The following is a 23,725-nucleotide window of genomic DNA, read 5'->3' on the forward strand; positions in this document are numbered from 1 at the left end:
ATTTGTCTCTGAGTTAGTTGTTTTACGGCAAGCATTAGGCCAAGTAAAAATGAACTGAGTATAGACGAAAAATTGCCATCTCTCCATCTCGAATATTGAGTTATATCAAGAAATTATGAATAGGATATGGTACTAATCACGAAGAAGTGCTGTGGAAATGATGTGGAGACGAATTAGTAGCTTCTGAAATGAGCCAAGGGAAACAGGTTGCAAAAAGGACGAAAATCTGAGCCAAGCAAAAGTGAATGAACTATAGACAAAAATAACTGCCTTCCCGCCATCTCGAACTGAGCTGTAGAAAGAGTTCAACACTAGAATATGATGCTAGTCATCATCATCATTATCATCATCATCATTAGTACCATTTGCAGCACTATCATCATCACCTTCATCATCATCATCACTACCAATACCAGCATTGTCATCATCATCATCATCATCATCTATGAGGGAGGCTATCTTGTTTTGCTATCCCTATCCTCAGCTCAAAATCAGATATCATAGGCACACTTTTAAAAAAAGGGGGGGGGGGAGGCATTTGATATATTTATTCTTTTACTGAAGATAAATAGAGGAAGGAGAAACCAACTTTAAAAACCCGTATACCAGATTACAGGTGTCCTCCATTCATTAAAAATCTGTAACAGGTGGATGTGAGGTCCTGTAGGTCGAAGTTCGAGGGAAACTGATCTGGGGAAGCGAGTTGTAAAGAGAGGCAGTTCGGGGAAATAAAGAAATTCTGAGAGCCAAGAGGTGTGCTATATGGAAGTAAGTGAGTCTTGAATTGTGTATTGTGATCCGACTAAAATCTATTGACTTTACTTAAATGGAAAAAAAAAAAAAAACGAAAAAAATCTTGACCTCTCACAGTGCTGGAGGCCTTCGTGTAATTTCTTGCATTTAATATTGAGGCAGACTATTACCATATCAATGTGCTATTAATAACACTAAGTAAACTAAGATGTAATATGTACTATATATTACTTCCAGATGTGCAAAGTATTCTAAGCCAATCAAAGTGACTGCAAAGTATTCTGTCTCTCAAAGTAACTGTGAAAAATACTCTCCTTACCAAAGTAACATTATTTTATTATGTTTTTCATGTTCTCGATTTTCTTTTATTTTCTGCCTTTCTCCATTTTTTCTTCTCTTCTCTCTCTCTCTCTCTCTCCCTCTCTCCTGCCATTAACCAAATTCTCCTATTTCTTAACCTCAGCCATTATCCAATCTTGCTTTCCATTTTTCATTCCCCTTTGCTCTGTCTTTCCCATTCCTCTTCACTCCATCCATTTTATTATCAATATTTGCTCTCATTCCTTTTTTATCTATTGCCCTCTGTCTTTCCCTCCTGCTATCTATCCAGTCCTGTTTATCTATCGTTATCAGTCCTTGTCCTCATTCCTCCTTTATCTATTGCCCTCTGTCTTTCCCTCCTTCTATCTATCCAGCCCTGTTTATCTATTGTGTTGCGGGCTCATGGCCTTTGGTTCCTTCTTCCTCGCATTAAAAAAAAAAAAGCTTTCATTCCTCCTTTATACTTTGCCCTTCCTCTCTTCCTCCCTCCACCACATCTTCCCTCCTTTTCCTCCACTGAGAGATATTGCGTCACTGCCGAGGTCCTCACAGTCAGTATATAAGGCGCTCGTTCTCCTTTCCAGGCATAGTCTTCAGCTCCCCTCCTCTCCTATCACAACTACCTGCTCCTCTCCCCAAAGCTCCCCATCCCATTAATTGCCTACACTGGTGGCTGGTTCTCCATCTTGAGCTTTAGTTTACCCTCAAGTCGTCTTCGAAGAAGACATGACTAAGATAACGAGGCAGCTGATATTTGCTGGTAAGAAAATGGATTAATGTTTAGATAGATAGATAGGTAGACAGGCAGATAGATAGGGAGATAAGCATAATATATTTTACATGTAAGACTGCATAGTATATTTTCAAGTATAGCGATAATATATGCCATACTTTTCTTTGCCCTTGGACTCATTAAGTTTATAATTAAATATTGCTTCAGTTATATATTACCTTTAAGCAGCATCCAAAAATATACCTGTTACTATAATGATATATATGTTCTTATTAGCTGTTATACTGTATAAGCCAAACATAACCCAGCTCTAACTCTAAAATAAGCTAGCTCTAACCTCTACGTTTTTTCAGCTTGACTTTGTGTGTGAGTGGACAGGACACAAGACTCCCTAGACGTCTCTATTACCCCCCCGACCACAACGAAAGACAGCCATTTCACTGTTCCTAGTTAAGCCACTCTTCTGGGTCAATCCAGCCACATAAATGCGAGGTGGTAACTGTAGTGGTGGTGGAGGGGAGGGGGAAGAACTACACTCACGCTCAACTGTTTCTGAGGATGTACAAGCGAGCACAATTGTTCGGGGTCACGGGAGGGGGATGTAAACTCGCGCGCACTTGTTCCTGGCCACTGCGAGGGGATGTACACTCGTGTGCACTAGTTCCTGGCCACTGGGAGGGGATGTACACTCGTGTGCACTAGTTCCTGGCCACTGGGAGGGGATGTACATTCGTGTGCACTAGTTCCTGACCACTGGGAGGGGCTATACACTCGTGTGCACTTATTCATGGTCACTGGGAGGGGATGTACACTCGTGTGCACTTGTTCCTGGCCACTGGGAGGGGATGTACACTGGTGTGCACATTTTCCTGGCCACTGGGAGGGGATGTACACTCGTGCGCACTTGTTCCTGGTCTTAGGGGAAGCGGTAGTACATTTAGCACATCCAGCTTGTACTCACAGTAGCCTGAAGGACTTTTAGACGAAAATTTAAAAGTTGTAGAAATACATTTAGCTGGACCATCTTTCTTGCTCTCGACATCTTTTTTCTTTTCATTTTCTTTTTTCTTTTTTGGAGGAGGATATTTATAGTGAGGAGTTGTGAAGTTCAGTTTAACTCTGTCTATCAACCTATTTATCTATCTGTCTATCTATCTATTGCCAGACGCCATATAGTTTCATTGCTATCTATCTATTACCAGACGCCCTACGCAGCACCTCTATTGCCAGACGCCCTATACCATCTCTATCAATCTATAGCCAGACGTTCTCAATATCCTCTCTATCTATCGCCAGATGCCCTAATTATCTATCTATCTACCTATCGCGAGACGCCTTAGGTATAATCTCTATTGATCTGTTTCTCTATGGCCAGACGCCTTTCAGTACCTGACCTCTACTACTACTACTACTACTACTACTATTATTATTCTTATTGTTATTATTATTATTATTATTATTATTATTATTATTATTATTATTATTATATTTTGCGTATTGTTAGCAATGTTATTTACTTTTTTTAATTCTCTCTCTCTCTCTCTCTCTCTCTCTCTCTCTCTCTCTCTCTCTCTCTCTCTCAGCCCTGTTGGGAGCGTGTCTGGCTCAGAATACCTACCTACCGCCAAGCAACGGTAACGGAATCAACGGAAACGGAAACGGAATCAACGGGATCAACGGAAATGGCAACGGTGCTGTTAATGGTTATGGCGCGAACAACAGTGGTCTTAACGGTAATGGAGCAACCATTGGTAACGGAGCAATCAACGGTAATGATAACGGAGTAATCAACGGTAACGGAGCAATCAACGGTAACGGCTATACTAACGGCAACGGTAACGGTGTAATCAACGGTAACGGCTATACTAACGGCAACGGTAACGGTGTAATCAACGGTAACGGTGTAATCAACGGTAACGGTGTAATCAACGGTAACGGCTATACTAACGGCAACGGTAACAGTGTAATCAACGGTAACGGCTATACTAACGGCAACGGTAACGGTGTAATCAACGGTAACGGAGTAATCAACGGTAACGGAGCAATCAGCGGTAACGGTAATGGAGTAATTAACAGTAACGGCTATTCATACGGCATTGGTAACGGAAAAGGAGCAATCAACGGTAATGGAGCAATCAACGGTAACAGAGAAATCAACGGTAATGGTAACGCAGTAATCAACGGTAAAGGAGCAGTCAACGGTAACAGTTATACTAACGGCAACGGTAAAGGAGTAATCAATGGTAACGGCTATACTAACATCAACGGAAATGGAGCAATCAACGGTAATGGAGCAATCAACGGTAATGGAGCAATCAACGGTAACGGTAATGGAGTAATTAACAGTAACGGCTATTCATACGGCATTGGTAACGGAATAGGAGCAATCAACGGTAATGGAGCAATCAACGGTAACGGAGCAATCAATGGCAACAGTAACGGTTATTTTTACGGTATTGGTAACGGAAACGGAGTAATCAACGGTAATGGTGCAATCAACGGTAACGGAGCAGTCAACAGTAACGGAACAATCAACGGTAACGGACTCATCAACGGTAACGGTAATGGCTACACCAACGGTAACGGAGTTATCAACGGTAATGGCAATGGAGCAATCAATGGTAACGGTGCAATCAATGGTAATGGAGCTGTGTATGGTAATGGTGACTTTTACGGCAACGGAGCTGTCAACGGTAATGGCAACGGTGTCATCAATGGCAATGGAGCAATCAACGGTAACGGTGCAATCAACGGTAATGGTGCAATCAACGGTAATGGGTACGCTAACGGAAACGGTGCTATCAACGGTAACGGTGCAATCAACAGCAATGGGTATACTAACGGAAACGGTGCCATCAACGGTAACGGTCCAATCAATGGTAATGGGTATACTAACGGAAACGGTGCCATCAACGGTAACGGTCCAATCAACGGCAATGGGTACACTAACGGAAACAGTGCAATCAACGGCAACGGTCCAATCAACGGTAATGGGTACACTAACGGAAACGGTGCCATCAACGGAAACGGTAGAACAAGCATCAGTAATGGCTTCACAAACGGTCTCAACGGTAACAGCATCAACAGGATCAATGGTATCAACGGAGTCAACGGCATCAACGGTAATGGCATCAACGGCTTCGTGGACCTCATCACCGCGTTGAGCTCTGCCATCGGGGGGGGCGGCGTTGCAGGCGTGGACTATCCCATCCTCGCCTCCGTCCCGCTGACCGGCTTCACCTGCGCTAACACACAGGTGCCCGGATATTATACCGACGCCACCCCGGAAGCTGGATGTCAGGTGAGAAGTTACGGTGATTTACTGTTTTGTGGCACCGTATCTACTGTGTAAGTCCTCAGGTATCATAAGTACAGTCCTGCAGTCTACCAGGTTTACCTGCTCCAACACACAGGTACCTGGGAGTTATGTTGACGCCGCCCTGGAAGCTGGATGTTAGGTGAGAATACTGTGAGATACTGTTCTGTGGCACCGTATCTACTGTGTAAGTCCTGGCACTGTATCAACACTCTTAGGTCTTCATGACAGTTAAGTCTTTTCACTGCAGCACGCCGGTATCAGTAATTATACCATACGAGGCCGGATGTCAGGTGATAATACTGTGAGATATTGTGTCCTGGCACTGTATCTACTGTGTAAGTCTTCATGTATCATAGTACAGTCCTGCAGTCCACCGGGTTCACCCGCTCCAACACACAGTACTCTACTCCCCTACCTAAGGCTTGATGTCAAGCTTCATTAAGACTTCTTTTTGAGCAATTTATTTAACCTACTGCATCATAATATTCCTTCATACATTACTAATAAGGTTTTCTATCTATCTATCTATCTATCTATTGCCAGACGCCTCAATCCCGTTTGGGGTGGCCACAAACAAATCGCCTCCAACTTGCCCTGTCCCCCGCCATTTCACTGCCCTGCTCCCAACTCACACCCCCCTCTCTCATATACCTCTCCACCCCATCCCTTCATCTCATCTTCGGCCTCCCCCTCCCTCTTCCCCCCTCCACCTCACTCACATACACTCTCTTCGTCAGTCTTTCACCCTCCATCCTCTCCACATGGCCAAACCACCTCAGTGTGTTCCTCATAACGCTTCCTATCACACCCACATCAACACCACAACACTCCTTTATATCCTCATTCGTCAGCCTGTCTCTCCATGTGACTCCATATGCTCCTCTTAAAAAACTCATTTCCACTGCTCTCACTCTTGACTTGTGTCCTTCCAACATCGTCCAAGCTTCACTTCCGTACGTTAGAGTTGGTATCACAATACTGTCATGTAGTAACTTTTTCACTTCCATGCTCACTTCCCTGTTTCTTATCACTGCTTTAAAAGAACCAGCAACCTTTCTTCCCTGCTGTACCCTTTCAAGCACTTCACCCTCCAAACCTCCATCCTTACTCATCACACTACCCAAGGACTTAAACGTACTCACATTTTCCAATTCCTCTCCATCCAACCTCGCTGTACATTCACTGACTTCACCTCTCTCAAAGACCATCACTTTACTCTTCCCTACATTCACCTTTAGATTCCGTTTCTTACACACTCTCTCAAACTCATCCACCAAGCCTTGCAGCTCCCCTTCGTCTTCACTCAACAACACAGTATCATCTGCAAACAACAGTACAACACTATCCTCTCTCACCAGGGCCACTCCAACATCCACTACCCTACCTTGTACCTCTTTTTTTTACCCCATCCATGTACAGATTGAACAGCCATGGAGACATGACACATCCCTGTTTCAAACCAACTTTCAAAGAGAAAAATTCACTTAGTTCACCATCCACACGCACTGCAGCCTTTGCACCATCGTATATACTCTTCACAGCATTCAACAACTTCCCATCTACTCCATATATTCTTAACACTTTCCACAATCCTTGTCTATCCACCCTGTCATATGCTTTCTCCAAATCCATGAAAGCCGCATACAACTTCTTTCCCTTCTCTAGAAACTTTTCCACTAAAGATCTAAGAATGAATATCTGATCTACACAACCTCTTCCCTTCCTAAAACCTCCCTGTTTTTCTCCAACTAATTTCTCTGTTCTTTCTCTAACTCTGTCAATAAGTATCCTACCATACACTTTTCCTATTATACTAAGAAGACAAATGCCCCTATGATTACCAGACACTTCTTTTTCTCCTTTTCCTTTGTACAAGGGAATAATTATACCTGACTTCCAATCCTCCGGGACTCTACCTTCCTCCCAGGCCAATCTGCACATCTTCCACATCCATTCTACTACTATCTCTCCCCCATGCTTCAGCATTTCACCACACACTCCATCAATTCCTGGGGCTTTCCCCGATTTAACTTTCTTCATTGCTTCCACAACTTCTATCATACTGATTTCTTCCTGTCTTCTCACCTCCCTCCTTCTCCCAGCCATTCCCCAGCCACTTATACTCGCATTACTTCCATCCTCTACGTTCAACAATTCCTTAAAGTGTTCTCTCCATCTGCTCACTTTTTCTCCCTTCTCCACTAGTAATCTACCATTTTTATCTTTCACTCCCCTGCTAACTTCACTTCCACCCTGTCTTACTCTTTTCACCTCTCTCCAGAACATTTTCTTACAGTCCCTCCACTTTACACTCAAATTTCTTCCAAATTCCTCATCCACTCTCTTCTTACTCTCTCTTACTAATCTTTTCACCTCTCTCTTTCTTTCTACATATAACTTTCTCTTCCGCCTCTCAACTTCTTCCACGCCCCTATTTCTCATCCATTCATTGTATGCTTTCTTCTTTTGTGCCACAGCCTGTTTCACCTCTTCAGTCCACCACGCTGTTCCTTGCACCCCCCTCCGTCTTCTCTTCCTTCCACACACCACATCAAATGCTCCACATATTTCTTCTGTAAATATCCTACACACACCTTCCACGTCTCCCATCTGCTCCAATTCATATTTGCCCAATCGCTCCTCCACTTCTCTCTTATACTCTGCCTTTTTCTCATCCTCTTGTAACCTTTCCATTCTCCTTGCAACTACTCCTTCCTCTCGTCTTTCCCTTCTTCTATTCCTCCATCTTACTTGAACTCTAATTCTGGCCACCACCAAGTAGTGGTCAGAAAGTCCACTCGCCCAACCTCTATACACTCTTGCATTCATTACACATCTTCGCATCCTTTCATCCACACACACATAATCAATCATTGCCTTCCTTTCATTCAGTTCACCACCCACCCTTCTCATCACTCGCCATGTATACCTGTGGATCATTTTATGCCTGAAGAGGGTATTGGCTATCACCAACCCCCTCCCAGCACAAATGTCCACTAACGCACTCTCATTCTCATCTATCTCAGCAGGCACACCCCACTCACCAACTATTCCATCCACCTTCACATTCCCAACTTTACCATTCATATCACCAATCAAAAACACTCTCTCATTCCTTCCAAACTTTTCCATGCACATTTCTACATTTGTCCAGAACTCTTCTCTCACTCTTCTAGCACGATCTTGCGTTGGTGCATACACACACACAATTGCCCACATTTGTATTCCAACTTTCAACTTTACCCACACAATCCTTGACCCAACTGATCCATACTGTCTTATGCTCCTCTTCCATCTTTTACTCACAACTATACATACTCCTTCCTTCGCCCTCTCATTCTCACCTACTCCTGCACATATACCCCATCCATACTCCCATTCTCACACACTTTCTCCTCTCCATTTTGTTTCAGTTATTCCACATACATCCGCTTTCGCACCCTCAAGCACCTGGACAATCTCTCTCTCTTTCACCTCATCATTCGCTCCCCTTACATTCCAAGTTCCAATTACCATGTCCTTTGTCCGGTCCTTCGTCGTCATCGTTTGGTCAGTCCTTGTCCGAGGCTTATTGTTTGTTTTTTTAGTTAGTTGTTTTCCGGGGAGGGGCACTAACCCTCCGCCAACCCTTTTAGTCGCCTTTTACGACAAGCAGGGATACTGGGGGAGTATTCTTGAAAAAAAAACATACCCCCAGGGGGTAGCTATGAGCCCATGAAGGCTCATAGCTACAAGAGGCAAAATAAATAGCTGAGGAAGATGAACAACGAAATCTGTCACAATACGACCCCTCACATCCATTATAATAGTTACTCAGTCCTTTACTTCACTACATTCACCTTCCCAGACACTGCTACCATGTATGTCAGGTAAGGATGAATGCAACTTATTACCATTGTGTATACTGTTGATTCCTTTATACACTCCTTCATGGTACTATATCATGGTAGGTCTCCACGGTAGTTATTGAGGTTAGCCCCTTCACGATCAATCTGTGCATTCCTTCACGGTACTAAGGCTTTTTCATGGTAGTATCTTAGGCTAGACCCCTTCACGATACCATTATGCACTTCTTCATGGTACTATATACTTATGGGAGTTCTTCATGATACTTAGCTAGCCTTTTCACTACACTGGGTATAGGAGCGCCAATACACCTTTCCCGACACCATTTCTAATTTTCCTACACCAACAATGCCCTGCAGTCTGGGTGTAACATGAGGTTACACTATTATGCTTACTGTCTAGGGTGTGTATATTTAGCCAGTTCCTTCACTACACCCGGGTTAGCTACACCAATACACAGGTCCTTGAATACCAAGCTGACATTACACCCAGGGTAGGTTAGGCTATAATAAGCTATCACGAGAAGGAAAGTAAAAATATCAACCAATTTTAATAACAATCTGGGATGTAGGACGTTTGCTTCTCATCATGGGGGTAAAAATTAGCAGGTTTCACTCCTATACGTTGTGGTTAGAGGAGCTTGCTTTCAAATGGAGATCTGCTTCTATGAGTTATTAGCATTTTGCCTCTCATAGGACAGATTTTGAGGAGATGAAGACACCAAAAACTGCCTCATGTCCAGTTCCATCTGAGTTCAAAATGACCCCACACATTATACCAAAAATACTGTCCAATACATTCTGAAGTCCTTGTGCATTGGAATGTTAAAGAAGTGAGCTAGCTTACTTAAAGACATTTCATTCTCCCTCACTTTGGCCACAAACAATGCTCTCTCTGGTGAAATCTACAAACACATCACAAATTAAAAGCTTTCCAATATAGCCGTAAGTCCTTGGGCATTGAAAAGTGACGGAAATGAGCTAGCTGACTGAAAAACATCCCCTTCTCTCTCAACTTTGGTCATAAATCAGCCTCCCCTTGGTGAAATCTGCCTCTCATCCCCGAATTACACTAATCTTAAAATCATGCAGAGAGTTCGCAGTCATGACACGTATATACCAACTTTCTCTTGCATCTTCAACCTTGATTTCTAAACAGTACGGTCGTTCTCCCTGACCTACCTAATTACCTCTTAATGCCATCTTCCGGTATGCCGAAGGTGATGACTGGGGCTTCTTCCTTACCGATTTCTGCTACTACTAATGCTTCTTTTTCTTCTTCCACTACCACCACTATTCTGCTACTATTACTACTTGTTCTCCTCTTTCTTCTTCTCTTCCTCCTCCTCCTCTTCCCTCTTCATCTTCATCTATGCTACTACTACTGCCTACTGCTGCCTCTGATACTACTGTTACTACTATTTCTTGTTCCTGTTCTTCTGTTTCTTTATCTCCTCCTCCTCCTCCCACTACTACTACTACCGGTACTATACTTCTACTTCTACTACTGTTACTACTGCTACTACTACTACTACTATTACTACTACTACTACTACTACTACTACTACTACACTATTTCCACAGGTCTTCCACACTATTACAACTACCACCACCAACACCACCACCACTAATACTACTATTACTACTACTACTACTACTACTACTACTATCTCCACAGGTCTTCCACACTATTACCACCACCACCACCACCACCACCGCCACCACCACTACTATTACTACTACTGCTGCTACTACTGCTACTACTACTACTACTACTACTACTACTACACTGTTTCCACAGGTCTTCAACACTACTATTAGCCTACTACTACCACCACCTCCACCACCACCACTACTACTACTACTACTACTACTATCTCCACAGGTCTTCCACATCTGCCAAGCTGATGGACGTATGGATTCCTTCCTTTGTCCCAACGGTACTGTTTTCAACCAACAGTACTTTGTGTGTGACTGGTGGTACAACTTCGACTGTGCCACCGCTCCCAGTTTCTATGGTCTCAACGCCAATATTGGACTCGTCAACGGCAACGGTGTCAACGGTAACGGTATCAACGGTAACGGCATCAACGGTAACGGTGTCAACGGTAACGGTATCAACGGTAACGGTATCAACGGTAACGGTATCAACGATAACGGTGTCAACGGTGACGGTGTCAACGGTATCGGCATCAATGGTAATGGTTATGGTAATGGTGTGAATGGTAACGGTATCAACGGTATTAACGGTAACAGGATCAACGGTAATGGTAATCGTAATGGTATAAACGGTAACGGTATCAATGGTAACGGTATCAATGGTAATGGCTATGGATATGGTGTGAATGGTAACGGTATCAACAGTAACGGTGTCAACGGTAACGGTTACGATTACGGGCGTCGCAACGGTGATGGAGCCATCAATGGCTACGGTGTCAACAGAAACGGCCTAATCAACGGTAATGGCAACGGAAACGGCTACAGCAACGGTTACACAAACGGTAACGGTGCAATCAACGGTAACGGTGCAATCAACGGTAGCAGTGCAATCAACGGTAATGGAGCAGTCAACGGCAACGTCTACACAAATGGGTATACAAATGGCAACGGTGCAATCAACGGTAAAGGAGTAACCAACGGTAACGGCTACACAAACGGTAACGGTAACGGAGCAATCAACGGTAACGGTGCAATCAACGGTAACGGTGTGATCAACGGTAACGGTAATCGAGTAATCAACGGTAACGGTGCAATCAACGGTAACGGTAACGGTATAACTAACGGGCTGTACCAAACTCCCAGCTTTTAATAGTACAATCTATATAAATTATTGCCCTATAGATGTATATATAAATTTCTATATAAATAATGTAAATAAAATATATATAATTATTTACAGGTAGGTGCCAGGTAGACTAGACAGGTAAGATACTAATTAATTTCACTTGTGTTGGATTTCTTCACATTTTTGCGATTTTCAGACGGTTATTCTCAGCTTAGAGGGATTTCTCGGGCTGAAGGGGTTGAGGGAGGCTTGGGCTGCCTTTCCGTCGGGTAAGGTATTCCCTGACACCTGTTCCTAAGCGATTTATTTTGCTGATTGTACCTTGCCTTCCTGTTACTTAAGTCATTCTAAAAAATAAATCGGTGAGGAAGAGGTCTTAGGGAGCTGTCTTAACTGCCGAGAATACGGCCCTTGGACTCACAAGGAAGCTCCCTAACACCTCTTCCTTAGCGGTTTATTTTTTGGATATGGCTAGGTAATATCCTTTAGCACGTTATCCATGCAGAGTATGGCGATATTGGAGGCGTTTATGGACCACGGGATAGGACAGTAAGGTATAATTCACAAAATAAGTCGCTTGGGAAAAGGTGTTAGGGAGCTTCCTTAACCAAGAATACTGCCCTTGACTGAACCCCTCCAGACCTGAAAAAACCGTCTTAACAGCAAGAATAAAACCCTTAGCCTTTCACTGCTATCTGGGCTGACTTCAGATGCTTTTTCTCAGCTGTAAAGGGGGAAAATCGTCTCCGTTAACTTCTCAGTGGGGAGACGATTTTTGAGTTTATTTCAGATGCCTTCAAGGGCGGAAAACCGTCTTCACTTACCCCTCAGTGGAATTATTTTTTTAGTTCATTTCAGCTGGCTTCGGACGATTTTATTCAGCTTTGGATGGACTTGGTGTATTTGGGGGGGTTGAGGAAGGCCTTATCTAATCCCCGAGCTCCACTTCTCTCTCCCCAGCAACATAAAATCGTCTGGAAAGCAAGAAGAAAGTCCTACACGTCTCCCTAGCTCAAACCACTTGGATATATAGACGGTTTTCCCCATCTGAAGTCTAACAGTGAAAGAGTTAAGACTACCCTGTTCCTCAGATCTGACTCAGTACTCCCTACCAGCTGAGAAAAAGCGTCAGGTGAAGCCTAATTAGCAGCTGGGTTGAGCTAGCGAGGTGCACGTAACAGGTCAAAGGTCACGAGGTCAAGGGGTCAATGATTACTTAGTGTCTTCTGGATATACTTAAGTTATTTACACCAAAGATAATTACTTCAGACCTAATTCACGTAATATATTTAAATTGCGTTTGAATATGGTTTTTAAATTCATACATACAGTTTTTACTAATAGTCTATATTCTTTCAAAACTTCCAATCTTATATATGTATATTTATTTATTCTGATTTTAATAGGGTAGTCATTTTTTTCCCTCTTTTTCTTTACTATCAAACTCACGGATAGTACTCAAAAGTCTGCTTTAACATCATTATTTATTTATTTATTTGGCTGTCTGTTCTTTCATTAATATTAGAACACGTTTAACTCCTTTTAAAAATATATATTCTTAATGGTGGCCTACTTCATGATTTACTAATTTATCGAAAGGGATCCTTAAATTTTTGCCCTAAAAAGATATTCCTTTGACTGCTTATCATTTCTAGTTCAGATCTAAGCAATGCACTTAAAATTTTGCCTTTAGATGGTCTATTTTTGATGTTTTAAAAATTTGGGACAAATTTTGTTAAGGAAAAGGGATATATTATTTTTATTACTCACCATTCAGGATATTTTTCCTTTCGTCTAATAATATATTCAGATTTCTCCCGCCAGATGTCAACCTATTCCTAATGCTCATTTTTTTTTTATTCAATATGCATTTGGTCAAAGGGATAATTGTATATATTTTCAAATTAATATCTAAATCAGTGTTGTCTATTTAAACTCTTGCCTGAAACGAGCAACGTATTTCCTGGTCAATATTTTGATGTTTGTAAGTATTAGGCCACTTACTTCTAAATATAAGTGAGATCGCTCCTGCCTAGACGCTGGGGAAGACTGATACTATGAGTGAAAGATGACCTGTTGTAGTGTATCCTCCATGCTCTCTTCCCTCTCAGTATTTTCCCATCTCTTCCAGTGACCCTAGGCGCTAGTTATCTTCAAAGTGTATGGAGAAATATATGAACTGGTGAAGAGTGATGGCCTTATTCTACGATCATGTCTTGCTGTAATTTACTTTGCTACCTAAAGACGGCTTACCCATTCCAAGAAATGTCTCTCTTGTCGAAGGAATTTGATAAGCTTATATCCTACCCCACCCAGTTCGAACACCCTCACCAAATTCGATATCTGAACCTCAGAATTCCAAAAAAGTTTTTCTCAAACATCTCTCTGGCCTCCTTTAGTTCAAATGTCTATCCAACATTCGAAATCTGAACTCAAAAGTAGGAAATATCTCTCTGAAGCATCTATTTGAACCCGACCAGCTCGAAACGTCTCTCTGAAGCATCTCTCTGACCTTCCCCAATCTCTCTCAGTGAAAATAAGTTTCTGGAAGTAGCAAAGAGTAATATAAAAAGATGTTGTCGTACTGAAAGGTTATTCTAACGCTAGGATCAGATATTTCTAATACGATAGGTGCTGGGGAGGGACGCCTTCATGGGGTGGCACTGATATAACTGTGTGGTGGAGCTGCCTGGTTATACAAAAACCCCTCAGCTCCCTCCCCATCCACCAGAGAGTAGGATGGTGGACTGCAGGAGAGGGGAAATTTCAGCCTGCAGTCGGCTGGGTTCACATTTATATGAGCTAGGGTTACTACTACTACTACTACTGCTACTACTGCTACTACTACTACTATTACTACTACTACTACTTGTATAATACTGCCCGCAAAACTTAAGTAGTACATTTTAGAATATTTTTAGCCCCATATACAGATATATATTTTGTGCCATAAGTCTTTCATGGATCTTTTTCCTTTTGCAATAATTGTTTGTATATTATAATTTATGGGAAAATGCAATAAAAATGTGTGCACTTATTCTGTGTCTTCTTCGCCTTCGAGGACTATTTGTAAAAGAATCATTAATATCATCATCATCATCGTCATCATCATTTAATTTTCTTCATAATAATTGCCCTCTTCTTCTCCCTCGTTCTGCTCTTCTTCTTCCTCCTCCTCCTCCTTCTCCGTTTCTTCTTCTTCCTCCTCCTTCACCTCCTCTTCCTCCTCCTCCTCCTCCTCCTCATCATCATCATCATCATCATCACCATCATCAACTACAGTAACTTTCATTTTCATAATCCTCCTCCTCCTCTTTCTCCTCCTCCTCCTCTTCTTCTTCTTCTTCCTTCTCCTCCTCCTCCTTCTCATCTTCTTCTTCTTCACCTCACCTCCTCTTCCTCTTCCTCCATCTCCTCCTCCTCATCATCATTATCATCATCATCATCATCATCTTATTATCATCTTCATATTCCTCCTCTTCTTCCTCCTCCTTCTACTTCCCCCCCTCCTCCTCCATCTCCTCCCCCTCTTTCTCCCCCTCCTCCTCATCATCATCAACATCCCCCTCATCATCACTCAAACTCTATATTCCTCTCCCATAATTGAAGTGGAAGTAACCAAGAAAGGAAACCACAGAGAGACACGAAAATGTTAACCCACATTTGTCCTAACTTTTAGCTCTCCCAGGCCACTATAACTCACTTGATAAATTCTTCTTGGCTTCTCCCGATCTTGAGACAGTCTGCTGGTGATCCTACATTAAACTATACAACACTAGAGTTGATGACTGAGTTAACAGATGATGTTAATGATTTCTGTGATCACCAGAATCGTTGGTAAAGTTGAAATTGAAAGTGGAAATAAAGGGGTGAAGGTTTTTGTTTTGCTAATAAACACACACACACACACACACACACACACACACACACACACACACACACACACACACACTATGAAGCTCCACTTTACCACACAAATCCAACTATCTATGTATCTATTGCCAGACGCCTTAATCCCGTAAGGGGTGGCCACAAGCAGATCGCCTCCATGTCGCCTTGTCCCCCGCCATTTCACTGCCGTGCTCCCAGCTCACACAGCCCTCTCTCATATACCTCTCCACTCCATCCCTCCATATATATATTCCAAGCCTGTTCTTCCTTCCTCACTAATATATTTAACACAATGCCCTGTTTTTAATGTTATACTCCTTTTGTTTTAACTGGAGAGGGGCGCCTTCACGTGGTGGCACTGATATAACTGGCAGGTGGAGCTGCCTGGTTATACAAACGTCCCTCAGTTCCCTCCCTATCCCCAGAAAGGAGGATGGTGGACTGCAGGAGGAGGGTAACTTCAGCCTGCAGTCCACTGGGTTCACGTTCACATGAGCCTGGGGTTACTACTACTACTAGTACCACTACTGCTATAACCTGGCCTACAGTATGTCATCTCTTAATCTTAAAAACAGAGTGGTAACAATTGAGTAACACTAGAATATGTTGCTAGTCACGAGGAAGTGCTGTGGAAAGGATGTGGAAACGCATTAATGTCCTATGCTGTCACTGAGCTACGTGAAATAAGCTACAAAAGGACGAAATTCTGGACCAAGTTAGAGTAAAATGACTAGTAGTAGTTGTAGTAGTAGTAATAGTAGTAACCCCAGGCTCATATAAACGGGAACCCTGTGGACTGCAGGCTCAATATGTCCTCCTCATGCAGTCCACCATCGTCTTTTCGGGGGATAGGGAGGGAGTTGAGGGACGTGTGTATAACCAGGCAGCTCCACCTCCCAGTTATGTCAGTGCCACCACGTGAAGGCGTCGCTCAAAAGGTTAAATTGGATTTTTAACATAGGATGAAGTTCAGAGGAAGGAAACGCTCTTCTCTTAACTAGGTAGGTAGGTAGGTAGGTAGAGAGAGAGAGAGAGAGAGAGAGAGAGAGAGAGAGAGAGAGTGTGCGAAGGGTACCACCTGCTCACTTTTCACCCCAAACATCTGCCTGGCTACTGAAAAAAATTGTAACAGAAAATTTCAGTGCCAAATAACTAACATATATCCTTAACTGTCTTCAGGGTAATTAATTTGATCATTTTTTATTTCAGGTAAGATAATAAGCACTTTTTTTTTTAGTTGTACAAATCGAAATATTTTGGTACGATTTAATTGCAGAGACTGTGGTTCATGTCACTGGGCTCTTATTTCCTCTCTCTCTCTCTCTCTCTCTCTCTTGGGATTCACTTTTCCTGTTTTATATCCCTTAAAGTGGGGGGAAAATTACAATGATGATGATAATGATGATGCTTATGATGATGAGAGTGATAATGATGATGATGAATCAAAAAAATGATTGTGATAATGATGATGATGATGACGAGGGTGATAATGATGATAATAATGATGAAGGTGATAGTGATGAAGATGAAACCAGAATATGATGACGATGACGATGATGACGATGAAAATGGAAAAGATGACCTTAATGATAACCAAGGAGACTAAAAAGATGATGGTGGAAATGAATAAGAAAATGACGAAGACGAAGGTGAAGAAGGAGGAGGATGTGGACATAAACACACGAACGACTGGCTATCACAACACATCCGGTGGTGTAAGTGTATTGCGTACTGAGACAGGATTCCAAATTAGCTCAGTGTCCAACCAGGGTGTATTGTGGTGCGCTGGAGACATCAAGAAGGACATTCTCGCTGAATTTCTTTGCGCTGTCTCCTTCGTGAGCGTTGTTGAGTGACGTGGAACCTTGAAAAGGATAGTTTAAGTGTATTTCTTTGCATGGGGGAGAGATAGTAGTAGAATGGATGTGGAAGATGTGCGGATTGGCCTGGGAAGAAGGCAGAGTCCCAGAGGATTGCAAGTCAGGTGTAATTATTCCTATGTACAAAGGAAAAAGGGAAAAAATAAGTGTGGGATAATCATAGGGGCGTTTGTGTTTTTAATGTAATAGGAAAAGTATATGGTAGGATACTTATTGACAGAGTTCGGGAAATAATAGGAATTAGTTGGATAAGAACAGAGGTATTAGAATGGGAAGACACTGTGTTCATGAGATATTCATCCTAAGGTGTTTAGTGGAAAAGTTTCCAGGGAAGGGAAAGACGTTGTGTGCGGCCTTCACGGATTTGGAGAAAGCATATGACAAAGTGGACAAACAGGGAATGTGGAAAATATTAAAGGAAAAACTGATGAATGCCGTGAAGAGTATGTACGAGGGCGCTAAAGCTGCAATGCATGGGACTGGTGAACTGAGTGAATTTTTCTGTCTGAATGTTGGATTGAAACAGGGATGGCTCATGTCTCCATGGTTGTTTAGTCTGAATATGGATGGATACAAGGTACGACAGTGGATATTGTAGCTGCCCTAATGAGAGGGAGCAGCGATTGAAAACTTCCTAGTCTGTTGTTTGCAGATGATACTGTATTGTTAAACGAAGACGAAGGGAAGCTGCAAGACTTAGTGAATGAGTCTGCAAGAGTGTGTAGGAAACAGAATCTAAAGATGAATGTGTGGAAGAATAAAGTAAATGAAGTCTCTGACTGAATGATAAGGTTGGATGTTGAGGAAATGGAAAATATGAATGCACTTAAGTACTTTTGTAGTGTGATGAGAATGAATGGGAGTATAGAGGGTGAAGTGCTTGAAAGGGTAAGGCAGGCAAGAAAGGTTGGTGGTTCTTTGAAAGCAGTGATAAGAAATAGAGATTTGAGCACTGAAGTAAAGAAGTTGCTGCATGACAGTATTGTTATACCAACTCTAACATATGAAAGCTAGGCTTGGACCTTTTTGGAAGGAGAGAAGTCAAGAGTGAGTACAGTGGAAATTAATTTTTTTAGAGGAGCATGTAGAATCACATGCAGAGACGGAGTGAGAAATGAGGAAGTGAAGGAGCATTGTGGTGTGGGTGTGGCTGTGATAGAAAGCATTAGGAAAAATACACCGAGGTGGTTTGGCCATGTGGAGAGGATGGAGAGCATGAGACTAAAGAGGAAAATGTATGTTAGTGAGATGGAAGGGGGGAGAGGGAGGGGGGGACTGAAGATGAGATGGTGGGATGGAGTAGAGAGGTATATGAGAAAAGCTGGGGGGAGGGTAACAAAATGATGGGAGACAGGGCAACATGGAGGCAATTTGTCTGTGGCCACTCCTTATAGGATTAAAGCGTCTGGCCATAGACAGATAGGTTTTAATAAATCTTGTAAATACATCTTGAAAAGAGAATGTATAAGGGTTATTGGTCCGACGATAACAGTATAAACTTTTTACTGACAAGTTCTGACTCACCACCTAATTATTCTGTATACAATGATAACTGTAGTGAGTATAGGGGTGAGTTGCTAGGTGAGGCGTTCACATCAGCTGGCTGGCTTAGACATGGCATTGCTTGACAACGCACTCTCGTTCTCACAGCTGGTTCGGAGGGGGGAGAGAGAGCGAGTTCCGGGTCACTGGATCACGAGAGGTTGAGTCAATCAGCACACCGACAGCGGAATCATGGTAGGTAGGTAGGCAGGGTTGGCAGCAAATGGCAGACAGACAGGCTTGGTAGTAAATGGTAGACAGCCTTGACAGTAAATATGACCTTGAGCGGCGGCAGAATCGGTAGAGAGGCGACCTGCAGTCCAATGGACCCAGGTTCGAATCCCGGCTGGGACAGAGAACAGTTTAAGGATTTGAATTCTTAAAAAGCAGACTTTTCTGGTCTACCAGATGTCCCGCCGACATGTCATAAAAGTACCCCAGCTAATACCAGTACACCAGTCCTGAATGAGACAGCCCTAGCATGTGACGGTGGGTGTTAGCGCCGAAGTGGTGACATGTGGAGATGTAGGAGGACTACTGGGTCCCAAGGAGGGCTACTGGGTCTTAGGAATAGGCCTAGAAGCCTTTGCCCTGAGTCGGACACGTAAATAAAATGGCAGACAGGCCTGGCAGCGGATGGCAGACAGCCTTGGTTGGAAATGGCAGGCAGGCTTGGTGGAAAATGGCAGGCAGACTTGAGGGCAAATGACAAGCAGGATGAAGAGAAGGAGTGTTCTTGACCTTGACGCTACCAACATGTAGGATGCTTCTGCCATGTTACTGTAGTTCGACTTGTAGGACGATAGAACAATCACGAACTCAGGGAAACAGCTCCAATGACGACAGGTTACTTTATTGGAAAAGGTTTCTGGTTAGTACTTGGATGGGTGACCGCCTGGGAACACCAGATGCTGTTGGCATCCCTACGTGTCAAGTGGGGTTGGTGGAGGATTAGTGCCCCTCCCTGTAAAACAATTAACTCTAAGCCCTTGGCCACCCCGTCTAGGATACATGGCGTCTGGCAATGAATGAATGAAATGAATTGTCCTAATCCCTGGGAGTTGAGTTGCCTTCTGCCTCTCATTAATTACGTTGGTAGAGAGGTAAAGGGAGAATCACCTGTACCTGTTGCCATCACCTTATGCTGACTGATCAATTGTTCTGTTCTGCATTCTTTCCCTTACTCTCCACGTTTGCAATAGGAAGCTGTCAGCGTTAAACAGCGCATTCAAGCCAGTAGCTAGATCATCATAACACACTGGCAGCAGAAACATTGCACACACATCACCCACATTATCATACATATTACAGGGGTATTTGCTCGTCGACAGCAATTTTGACAAGCTTGGTTTTTTTTAAACTTCAAAGCATGCGCAGGACCCAAGCTAGAAATTGTTTACCAATGGAAGGCACAAATGAACTGCTTAAAAGACTTTACAAAGATCTGAAACAACCTCAGGCATATGGAAGTTCTCAGAGAATTATACAGAGCTGCTAACCTGTTGAATCTGAGCATCACAATGACAGTGACAAAAAAAAACTCTTACATGACAATAATCTACACACTCCATTACTTAACTAAAAAAAAAAGGTCCTCACCTGAAGCAAAAGTTATCCTGGCCTGTGATTCGTGTGACACAAGGTGGTTAGCAAAGTTTAAATAAAGTCACCCAGTTTCTGTGAGTAAGTATTGATGTATTTAGTCGGTTTGCTAAAGTCTTGCCCAGAAAAAGTCAGTAACTATGGTCACTGGTGCTTTAAGGTGCTGGAGGGCAAGGCTTTTAACGGAGCCAGCTGCATGTTATTGCGATAGAGGTACCGAATTTACGAATGCCACACTGAGAAAGTACAAGGATCCCAAAGGAATTAGAATACACAGCAAATTCATCGCAAGAGATAAACAGCTCACTGACTGAGAGATTCATACTAACTATGAAAGAAAAAATATATCGATGTCAAACCATGAACGACACGCACACATATATCGGTGAGTTGGTGGAAGGGTATAACAATACTCCCATAGGGGTCTTACATCAGGCCAATCCCCCAAGCAAGTATACACCACAAAAGCCACTCGTTTATTCAAAGCCCAGTTCTGGAAAATGTGGCTATCACGTGCATAACACCGAAGATGTGTTTGTTATTGACAAGGTTGAACAGCAGCCGGATTTATACATGTACAGGTTGAAAGAATTAAATGACGAACCCTTATAGGGGGTTCATTTATAGGCAAGAGTTAGCCCTTGGAACCTTACCGAAGATTTTCCATGTGCAATTTATCTGCTTGCACACTAAAAGTGGTAAAAGAGAGTATTTGGCTAGGGGTTGGGATATCCTGGAAGCAGTAAGACGTGGATTGCAGCCCAAGATCTGAAAATTATATACCATGCCTCCCTCTCTCTTCCTTTAGAGACACAGAGGTATTTCACCGTTCCTGAATCACATGAAACCAGCAAAATGAGCGAAACAGTTTCTGAATTGTTTAGTAACTTCTTGTGGGGTAACATCATCAGCGATTCGCCTATTGTGAACACGTTAAGAAATCTGGTAAAGAAAGCAAAGTGGTATTGCTTGAAAAGACGGAGATTAAATCAAGAAACATGTTAACCCTCGTCTGCCTATCTCGTCAGCGGATTAGTAATTTGATGATAACACAAAACTAAAACAATATCTCTTAATCCCCCGACTCCAACCAAAAGTTTATTAAAAAAAAAAAAAAACGGTCCTTTCCTCTAAACTATTGAAAATAAACCTAAATCCACTAGAAAAAGAAAACTCTGGGCCTTACCTTGATGCATAGTGTCGTAAGGTCTCTCTCGACCCCCCCTCCTTCCTCCAAAAAAGACAGGCGAAGCACTCCATGCCATCTTCTTTCGCTGTACATCCCTTCCAATGTTCAGGATTACCCTGATTCTCTTCTCTCTAGTTTTTAAAACAGAAGTGGAATACTGTGGGACACCTCAGGTAAATTAGTCACACTCATGAGGGGGAATAATATCCTGGAAATAATATCTATGTTGGGTATGCCAAAATCCCCCCAGAGCTCCAGTGCGGATATCCCAGGGCTTAGGTTCCTAGATACCACCAACATGCCCACAAGCTTTTGCAGATCGTTAGCTTAAAGGCAATGCTTCATAAGGTCATGAGGCACGCGTCATTATGCAGAGCCAGCAGGTTGAATGCCTACTGCTACTCCCTTTCTGTCCCTACCCCATCCCCTGACTCAAGTACGAGAGTCAGATCAGTCTGCAACATCACCTGACCAGAGCAACATGGACACCCACCCTCTTATTCTAAGAGCCCCGAACCACCTCGTTGACAAAGTTTACGGGAAGGAGGCCTGCTGCCTGGTGGTGAGGTTAAACTCAACTGCATGCGAATCTTTTGGCTATGTCAAGGAACTGGAGAAGAAATATTCCCAGCTCAACTTTTATACTGCTCACAAGATACTGTATAATCTAACCTGCCGTACCAGAGAAACGCGGATCAGACCAGATGGCATTTGTCTTAATGAAAGTAGAAATGAGGACCCCTGTTTTGTTGGTATCGCAGTGCAGTACGCCATCGGTTACATCACGGAGGAAAATGAAATTTCTAAATACTGTATTACATACACCGTTTAATCAATGAGGATTATATCAAGTGAAGATCAACATCTGCGACGAATGCAGACTAAATTTTCTTGAGGCCCTGGGACGGTTGATGGGTGGTCTGAAGTCCAGGAAAAATGAACTGTGAACACTGGTGTTCGCTGTGAAGAACGGAGAGTGTCCTAAAAAACTGGGCAGGAAACAAATTCACCGAGCAATATCTGCCTCTGACTCGTAAAGCTGCCGAAGTTGTGCAGCAAGACGTGATTAAGGAGGTGTTAACATCACCCTCGGAAAACCTCTTTCAGGATGTTCGTCTTCATGCTCAATACATAAAAGTCAAGAAAGAAGCCACTGCTGGAGATACAGAAGATATGCCCATTCCAACAAAAGAAGGTGATCCCCCCAGCCCCCCAAAAGAAGATCTACCCAGTCCCTCAGAGGAAGATGATGGTGATGATGATGATGATGAAGAAGATGGTAGTTTGTTTCCAATTATGTCTGTAACCGTTGAAAAATGCAAGTAGACTGTCTTGTGAGTTTCCACCTGGGAATGTAGTAAAACAACAACCAAAAAATTTACACTGATAATGCAACACCTTTAGTGAACATTGAAACAAAACAAACATATATATTCTATAAATGCATGAACGCTGGCCCTTTGATGGTTCAGAGTGTAGGGCAACAACAATGGGCGACCAGGGGCTAAAACTTTGCTGCTCCAGGGCGACCAGAAAACATCACCCAAATGGAATGAAAATCGTTGTGCTTTGTTTTTGTATAGAGTGGAACAAAGGCAGGGGATAAGACAAAGAAATATCAAATTTTTATTCTTGAGACACACCCTAATACATAACTACAGTATATATATATATATATATATATATATATATATATATATATATATATATACTTTGATCACAGGCAATGAAAGCTCTAGCACTCATTCGAGCTGATCGTTTTCATACTTTGAACAGAATATTGCTCAAGAACTAGAAGGAAACACTGATTAACATAAGCATAAGATATGGTCGAACTCAGACAAATAAATATAGTTTGATTCATA

At 42.6% G+C, this 23,725-nt stretch overlaps 1 protein-coding gene across 1 annotated transcript; it reads left to right on the forward strand.

The window, feature by feature from the left end:
- The first annotated feature begins 1,800 nt into the window (after positions 1–1,800).
- LOC145408740 (uncharacterized) lies at positions 1,801–11,780 on the forward strand. The gene is made up of 6 exons (XM_080279398.1): positions 1,801–1,834; positions 3,391–3,804; positions 3,919–4,152; positions 4,282–4,851; positions 4,915–5,108; positions 10,857–11,780. Exons 1-6 carry the CDS (start codon positions 1,801–1,803, stop codon positions 11,778–11,780), a joined length of 2,370 nt encoding a protein of 789 aa, XP_080135524.1.
- The last annotated feature ends 11,945 nt before the right edge of the window (positions 11,781–23,725 follow it).

The sequence above is a fragment of the Coenobita brevimanus genome, chromosome 78 (assembly GCF_032717465.1).
Source record: "Coenobita brevimanus isolate Jiangsu-jjx chromosome 78, ASM3271746v2, whole genome shotgun sequence".
NCBI lineage: Eukaryota > Metazoa > Arthropoda > Malacostraca > Decapoda > Coenobitidae > Coenobita > Coenobita brevimanus.